This window comes from Aedes aegypti, chromosome 3, assembly GCF_002204515.2.
Source record: "Aedes aegypti strain LVP_AGWG chromosome 3, AaegL5.0 Primary Assembly, whole genome shotgun sequence".
Taxonomy (NCBI): domain Eukaryota; kingdom Metazoa; phylum Arthropoda; class Insecta; order Diptera; family Culicidae; genus Aedes; species Aedes aegypti.
The window spans coordinates 284,202,317-284,211,432 of record NC_035109.1 but is presented as its reverse complement, the minus strand read 5'-3'; the positions used below and the strand labels follow the sequence as shown (position 1 = coordinate 284,211,432).

At 36.7% G+C, this 9,116-nt stretch overlaps 1 protein-coding gene across 4 annotated transcripts in view; it reads left to right on the top strand.

Moving 5' to 3' along the window:
- The first annotated feature begins 298 nt into the window (after window positions 1–298).
- LOC5565029 overlaps window positions 299–9,116 on the top strand; it is a 142,784-nt gene continuing 133,966 nt past the window's right edge. For 2 of the 4 annotated variants that reach the window (XM_021851155.1, XM_021851156.1), the window contains exon 1: window positions 299–1,411. In XM_021851155.1, coding sequence (XP_021706847.1) covers window positions 1,334–1,411 — 78 coding nt within the window. In that variant the 5' untranslated portion in view covers window positions 299–1,333. The remainder of the gene's footprint in view (window positions 1,412–9,116) is intronic. The other 2 variants (XM_021851158.1, XM_021851157.1) reach the window with 1 other exon arrangement.

Genomic DNA, 9,116 nt, shown 5'->3' with positions numbered 1-9,116 from the left:
TTCACTCATACACACAAACGCCGTCAAGGCTTCGGTATTACAGTTATATCCAGCCACGCTTCCGCCACGCCGTTCAAGGCCCGTGGGAGAAAAACGGAAACCATTCCCGTGAATGAAAGGAACCTGTTAGCTCGATTCGTGCCATCGTGTGCCTTCGTTCGGCTTGGTGAACATGCGCACCAACAGGACCGCACTTTCATTCATCTATCCAACCATCCGACATTGGAGGCTTTGGCTCTGGCATAGGGAGCACCAACGAAACGAACCACGAATAACGCTATAAAAAGGATTGTACAAGTTCGCCACTCTTCAGGCGATTCCTGTCGCAGTACTGAGCAACAAGCGGTAGCTAGAGATCCAGTTAGGCAAAGCCATCAGCAGAAGCAGCATCCAGTGGCAGATTTTTATTTTTTGGGCGTACGGTGCTTTAGTGTTGTGTGCCAAATTACCATTCTTCAAAAGATCCGGTTTTTTCATAGTTGTTCTTCAAGACTCGGACTGTCTGACTTTATAGCTGCATTCTTCCATGGACTTCGATAGTGCCAGTGATTGCAAAACGTGACTGAGTATTAAATTGTGACAAGAGTGCCCAGTGAAGTGCTATCCATGTTCGGATACTCGTAAACGCCAAAAGGAGCTGCTGAGGTTGTACAAGAAGGAATTTGATTGAATTTTCCTCTCAGTAGTGGCATCCCCATAGAAAACGGCAGCTGCGGCGTGTGTGGTTGTGTTCGTGCGTGTATTTCCAGCATTTCGCTTTGGTCGAAAGACCAGGGATAACTTGTGGATTGTGGCAGTGTTTGAAAAGAGTGAGCGAGTGGGAGTGAAGTGACAATCCTACAAAGTTTCGTCCCTGACAACGTTTGGTGGTGGTGTTCTTGAAACTTAAAATAGCAAAGAAGAAAATCCCACGAGGAAAGTCTGTGCCAATAAGTAAAGAGGAATATTGCAACTCGTTTCCCCCGTGCAGCAGGTGGTGTAGGAAGAAGCTTGCGCGAAGTGTTGGGAAGACAAACAAAAGTGAGAAAAGAGAAGCTTCTTCTTCTGGCAGCGGTGTGGAATCCAAGATATTGATGCACTTTCGAAATTGCAAAGGAAATCCCGGTTGGAATTAGTTAAATTTGAAGCAACAAGCGAGTCTATCTAAAGTGCTACGGGAAAGGAGAAATTGCAAGATTTGCGTGTGTGTGGTTGTGTTTCGGTTTCAAGAATAATTGTGCAAAGTCAAGAATAGAAACGAAAATTCTCTGGAGATATCAGACACGGACGCTGAATAGTTGAACACCACCCCAGCATCTAACCGACGACGACGGCGACAACGACAGCTGAAAAAATGGGAAACTTCAAAATGCTTTTGCCGCCAAAACTGTTTCTGAGGATTCTTATGCTGCTCTTTTTGATTGTTCATGATGTAAGTATGACTACCGAATTATTATATGACTGCAGAGACACTAGATTTTTTTTTATTACGTTCAAGGAATGCTTCATAAATAAAATGGCTATATTATTATAATGTCAGTCCTTAATTCAAAGATGTGAGATACTTTTACTTAAATCTAATTGATTATGTCGCTTGGAGTTGCCACAATGAAAACCAACCAAAACATTAGACAAATAAAAGATATAAAACTTTAGAGTGTTGAAATTATGGTATGGATATCAATCTCCGTAGAAGTACAACTGGAATGCAATACAACTTCAAAAATAATCGTAGAACATTATAATATCAAATTAGACAACACTACCATACTAATTTGGTAGAACTAAATTTAGCTTTTATTAACATTTTGTTAACAACATAAAACAGATATATAACGCATTGATCGTGGCAATAAATTTCTGACTAAAATTATGAATAATTTTATTCGACATTTGTTTCAGAGATTCAACATTGGATATTCTATGTAACTCAGTGGTACTATACCAGAGAGAGAGAGAGCTTCAGAATCTTTTTCAATTTTTTTTTTAATCATTTGCAGACCTTTCTTTTTGATATTACAACAGCTAGTTCATATTAGTAAAGCATACAACATGGCCGATTTGAAAATTTGTTTGCAGATCAAAAGCTTGTTCTTAATACAAAGTTTTGATTTTCTTATAATAAGTGGATGAAGACACTTTACATATTTGTATTTAAATTTTTATCAGCATGAGCCTTAGACACTTAACTTCATCTGACCAATTTATTTGGTGCATCGTGACAACATGTCAACTTCAAGGTTTCAAATGAAGAGCTTAATATTTTATGAATTGAATTTTGGAAGCATTAGGATTTTTGCAAGCATGAAGAAAAAATATCCAAACTGTTTTACAATCGACTACAGACGACACGCAGACTTCGTCCTTTGGCGGAGAGGCCTGTGTCATCCGCAAACAAGGATTTTTGACATCCCTGGGATAACTCAGGTAAGTCAGATGTAAATCTATTGTACAATGCTAGCCACAAAATGCTATCTTAAGGAACGCAAGTGCATACATAAAACCATTCAGACTTGGAATTCTGATAATTAACCTGAAGTGCACGATGTGACAGATAACTTTGGATTATTCTAACAATGTATGTTAGAAAATTAAAATTTTGCAATTTTACATTCAATCCTTCATGCCAAACACTGTCGAACGCTTTTTCTGTGTCTAGAAGAGCAAGACTAATAGAATGTCCTTCAGATTTGTTGGAACAAATCAAATTTGTTACATGTAAAATTTGATGAGTGGTCGAATGTCCTTGTCGGAATCTGAACTGTTCATTGACAAAACTTGAATTTTCGTTGATGTGGACTATCATTCTGTTCAAAATAACCTTTTCAAAAAGTTTACTGATGGAGGAAAGCAAACTGATTGGACGATAGCTAGAAGCTTCTGTAGGATTTTTGTCTGCTTTTAAAATTGGTACAACATTAGTATTTTTCCATTTGTCAGGAAAATATGCTAATTGAAAACATTTGTTAATTAACTAAGAATGATAAGCTACTTTCTGGAAATTTATAGATGAGAATGTTGAAAATTCCATCATTGCCAGGAGCTTCCATATTTTTGATTTTTTTTAATAATAGTTCTCACTTCTTCCAAATCAGTCTCCCAGGAATTTTCAAGAAAGTTCTCTTGATTGATAATATTTTCGAAATTCTGAGTTACTTGACTTTCAATTGGACTAGAAAGTCCTAAATTAAAATTGTGCGCGTTTTCAAACTCCATAGCAAGTTTTTGAGCTTTTTCGCAATTATTTAATAAAAATTTGTTCTCCTTTTTCATTTTCATCATAATTGAAAATGGAGCTGATAGGATTGAGAATCGCTTCATGGGATATTTGAAATGTCACAGGGACATGATCAGAATCAAAATCAGCATGAGTAATCAGTTGGCTAGAGTCGGTTAAGACCAAGTCCATCGTAGATGGGTTTCTAGAAGAGGAAAAACATGTAGGGCTATCAGGGTATTGAATTCAGAAATATCCTGAAGAGCACTCATCAAATAAAATTCTGCCGTTGTAATTACTTTGAGAATTATTCAATGACCGATGTTTTGCGATAAAGTCATCAATGACCAACAATTTTGACTTATCGCGAGTCAATTTTTGCAAGTCAGTTTGGAGCAAATTTTCTTGATGCCCAGAGAATTTAAAAACAAATTGTCAGCTCTCATAGTATATTTATCAAGCTGTGTTTCAACAGAAACACCTAAAGTTTCAAAAACTTTGGTTTCAAATGACGAAAATAGTTGATGTTTTATACGCCTATAAATGATGATTGCAACTGCCCCACATGCCTCATCAAGTCGATCATTACGGTAAACAAAAATGTAAGAATCTCTTTTCAGTTTGGACCCAGGTTTCAAATAAGTTTCAGTAATAACTGCTATATGCACGTTTTTAGCTGTACGAAAATTGAACAGCATGGTTATGGTCTTCCTGACGGGTATGATTCGTTATCAAGCGATCGTTAACTGAAAAATGAGCATTGTTCGATACTCTACCAGGGAAATTCCGGAAACGACTGTTATCGTAACGGACATTATCTTTCATCTGCCTGGCACGAGCCTCGACAACTCGCCTACGTAAAGGGCAATCCCAAAAGTGTGACTTATGATTGCCTCCACAATTTGCGAATATGAACTTATCGGTATCTTCCTTTACAGTACAGACTTCCTTAGCGTGAGAAGAACCTCCGCAAATCATGCATGCGACAATTTTATGTTCCTTGACCCCACTTTTGGCACCGACGGCACTGAGTGGGGCTCTGGTAATTTCCTCCAGGTTTCTGGAAATGTTCCCATGTCACACGGACATCGAACAGTAGTTTTGCTTTCTCTAAAGCTTTAATATTATTTAGTTCTTTTTTGTTCAAGTGAATTAAATAATATTCTTGAGAAAGCCCTTTCCGAACAATGCCAGATTGGGTTCTCTTTTCCATAATGGTTATTTGGACTGGGGAACATCCAAGTAAATCATCTATTCCATTTTTGATCTCTTCAGGTGGCTTATAATCACTTGAGATACCGTTCAAGACGACGATGAACAAACGTTCAGTTGTGTCGTCATAAGTTAAAAAAATTGTGCTTCTTCTCTTCAAGATGTTTCAGAAGAAGTTCGCGATCTTTATGAGTTCCCGGCAAAACGAGGCAGTCTCCTTTCTTTGCAATTTGGAAGGAGACCTTGATTCCCCTAATGCAGTTCAAGATATCCTGCCTAAATCTCCCAAACTCGGAACAACTGACCACGATAGGCGAAACTTTTTGCTTCCTCACTTGAATAAAAGAGCTCATTTCGATGCAATTACTAACATTATCCATTTCACCCTTGAAAGAAAGTTCGCATTCCGGAGAAACGTTTTTTCTTCCATTCTTGCCACGTTTAGTGACAGTTTCAAATCCCACTCTTTTGGAAAGAAGTTGTGAAGTCAGAGATTCACCCTTCCTTTTGTTTGTAGTTGCAACCATGTTTAGTGAATAAACGAAAGAAGACGAGATCTCCTAAGCGGTTTTTACCCAAGACGGTGTCCAAGAAGGATTACCACCGCTAGCTTTCGCCAACGGGTCCAACGAAAAATCGAAGGCACGGGTCCAAACAAGGATCGTAAGGGGATCATTTAAAGAAAAAAAGTACTGAAAAATACTGTTTTAGTAGCGCCTCACGATGTTAGTTTAGCATCTTTTCATAAACACTATGTCATTTAAAATGATAATAATTGTAAAAAGTATTATTTTTGGAGCATTTCAAAAATCATCCAAAATTATCTAATTTTCAACACTATGCACACTGGTTCAGAGCCCGAAAAACATGCGTTTTTTAGTTTTCGATGTCTAAACGTGATTTTAGAAGGGTGATATGTTCTGATGAGTTGGAGGATATTGCTTAAGCTTTATTTTGATATAAAAATAATTGTGATCTATCCACCTAGCAGTGCAGTGTGAAAATATTTTTTTCAATATTTGCTCAAATCGAGTAGTAGTCTTCAGCAATGTTGTAGATAATGATAATTGAAAATTTTTCTTCTAAGACACCAATTTTGTACAAACGCTTGTTCAAAAGTTTCAGAGCATTTTGTATAAAATACTCCTAAAACCAGATTTTTTCGAATAACTTTTTACGTAACGATTTTAGCAAAAATGTTTTTTCTAGGAAGTTGTCAACAATCAAAAAATCATTCTTTCTCTCGAAGACACCAACTTTCTATCTCATCTTATTTTCGAGTTATTATCAATTTTAGTTAAAAAATAGTCACTTTTTGACTCAAAATATCATGGAAAGCGGCAAATAGCGGCAAACCAAACAACTTCCATCTGAAAGATATTCTTTTAGGCTAAAGATCAGACATTGTTTCGTTTTGTTTCGCCGTGTTCCAATGCTCTTCAGGAACTACTGTTTATGGACCCATTTATAGCCATTTCTCGATTACTTTTTCAAATCGACGTAATCCTTTTATGATTCCGACGATATAAATAACAATCATGCCAGAAAGTGAACAAAAAATTGTCAAGTTTACGATTCCATCACAAGCCTTAGCGACGAAAAAATGAAAGAGAATGTTAAGTCAATCTCTGTCAATATCTCATCGCTCGTTGATAGTGAGGGAAGCATCTATGTAAAAGTCGCGGGATACACTCTAATAATATTTACGCAGCCCTGCCGATAACACTTTTCTGAATTTATTCCTCTCAAGACAAAAATACATCAGCAAATTTTATTTCCAAAACAGAACAGCCCTTATCTGACAGCTTATTGGAAAAAGCCTACATTGCCATGGTGCATAAATCCATATCTGTATAAGATCAAACTCTTGAGTATACAGACTTGACTTTCCAAGAATAAAATATTTGCAATCGGCTAAATGCTCACTTGTGCACGTTTTCTGGTATTGTGTGCCATTTAGACGGAGCCCGTAAGGTAAGACACTGCTGATGCAGTTCTACGTCTCAAGCAATAGCTTTTCTTTATGCAGCAAATCTTCTCCAAACATTTCTCTCGAAATTATTTGCAGTCAATTCAAATACTTAATAAAAGTTTCTCCTTGGCTCTGGATAGAACTGAAGCGTCTAGTGGACCATTTGTTGGTTGTTTTGGAGCTTGGAAAAGTTTCGCTAATTGGAATTGATTGCATGCTGTATTCATGAGCTGAAAACAGTGTTTTGCACTGGTCCTTTTACCTGTGCTCCTATACGTTCTACACCACCATGAATAAACGAGCAATTAAATGCAATTCTAGGATTGTCATTTGCAATAAGCAGAAAACGTGGTTTGAATTATTAAAATGGATTTAATTACATTTTTATTTATTCTGTCATTAAGGTTTTTATATTTGTGCAGTTCTTCATTCATCGGAGATGTATAACAGGGAATTCCATTATTGTACTGTTTGTTTCAATGATAAAAAAATAAAATAACGCGGAGGTGGTCGAAGCTGGTGCACCTCTCGTGTGCACATTAGAAATATATAAGAAGTACAGTCAGTGCGCATAGTATCTTTGTGCTGTGCGTACACAAATTCTCTCTGCTCTTGGAATTTTGCTGCTTTTTTTTTTACTATCGATCCCTTTACGATCCTTGTTTGGACCCGTGTCTTCGATTTTTTTTTTTGACCCGTGAGCGTAAGCTAGCGGTGGTTATCCTTCTTGGACACCGTCTTGGGAAAAAAAACCTCTTAGAAGGCCTTCTTCTTTCGTTTATTCACTAAACATGGTTGCATGAGCATGAGCATGAGCCAGTGGCGCAACCAAGGGGGGGGTTTTGGGGGTCATCCCCCTCCCCAGAGCAGATTTTTTTTTACAAAAAATTATGAATATATTTTTGAAACACAACGCTTTTTTTAATTTCTTTATTAGTATCATTCCAAACATTACATTCAGATCTTATATCTAGGTGTTCTGTGTTATTAGACAACACTATCATCCTAATTTGGTAAAACAAATTTAAGATTTTACTAACATTTTGTTAACACTAAACATATAACGCATTAATCGTGGCAATAGAAGATTGTAACGATTTTTGCCTGAAATTATTAATTATTTTATTTATGACATTTGTTCCAATGTTTCAACATTGGATATTCTATGTAACTCATTGCACATTGGTCCAGGAAGCTAATTTAGGCGGACATGAGGATTTCGTCAAGATTTATTGATTTTAGAGTCATAGTTTATTCTGAGAATATGTTCAGAATTTTCAGTACTACAAAATGTACGGAACAAAAATTTTTTTACGGTGATCGCAAGAGTGACGCATACGCCAACTTTTTTATTTTAACGAATCGTAAGTTGGTATGTTCAGCAAAGTTGTAGCAAATGATCATAGAAACAACTTTGCCGAACAAACTTTTTCTCGGTTTTGCTTCAGAGCCGAGATAATTAAGTATTTTTAATAAAAAATCGTTTTTTGTCCTTAAATGTTTTATTTTTTAGTTTTATTGGCCTACTATGTTCTACAAAGTTTTTATGCTTATCATTTGCTACAACTTTGCTGAACATACCAAAGTTGTATTTCTTATGGTTTTCATGTTATTTGAGTTTTTCATCTTAAAATTAGCTATTTTGTATACCTTGTATCTCAACTATGAGCACCTCAAAAAAATATATCTTTCCACCAAATGATTTTGCAGTCTTTCAAGTACCTGTGTGCAAAATTTGGAGAAGATGATATTTTTCTATCTCGTTTAAAATCGATTTTACTAATAGACGATATGAGATAAATCCATATTTATTGAATATTCATACATGTTCAACTCACAAATGTCATGGCTAACTAAGCATATCAAACCAAAAGTAACACGTGTATTTATATAGGAATATAAAGCACATCGTTTTTCAGTTGTTTTCGATTAACTTGGAAGCTTCTGCAAGAAATTCATCGTATTTTTCTCTACCTGTATTTATTCAATTCCTAAGCAAGATCACCGGGTTGGAAGTCAACATAAGCGGTGAATTCTGTGGCATGATTTTCCCAGAATCTTCTGATGGATTCCACGTTTCATGTTTTTCTTTGGTAATGCGGCATGCCGGACAACACCACTTCCGTGCAATAGTTGTAGACGTATCAGTAAAAGTAACAGCATTCTAAAGGATCGCCACGAAAAGCCCTCGAAGGAAGGTTAGGGCTGAGACTGTACGAACCTCTTCCAGCTAGTAGGAACTCAAATGGTCGTAACACGGCATGCCGCTTTTTACGGGAAGTAGATATTGTGTATTTCTTTCACTACTGAACTGCGAAGTGCGACGTCATAAGTCCGAAATTGTGAATAAAAGTGAGGGATTGCATTGAATCCTGTTGGTGTCTTCAGAAAACTTATTCTTCGATTTACGAAGAATAAGTCCCCCGAAGACACCTACCCGATTTGATTCAATTGCGCACTTTTGTTAGCGTTTCCGCACTTGTAATAACTTCTTTTCACGGATCTCAATCATTTTAAAAGTGGTCAACTTTAATCGGAAGATTAACGAGGAGGCATTTGAACAGTTTTTGTCAGAAACGTACTGTTAGTATCGCCAGTTCTACGATTGGTATGTACTCTCTTCAACGGTGCAAAAACTACTTTCGCATGGAGTGATGTTGACCGCCATGTCGCCGAAGAAACATAAAAAATGCGGAATAAATCCATCAGAAGATTCTGGGAAAATCATGCCACAGA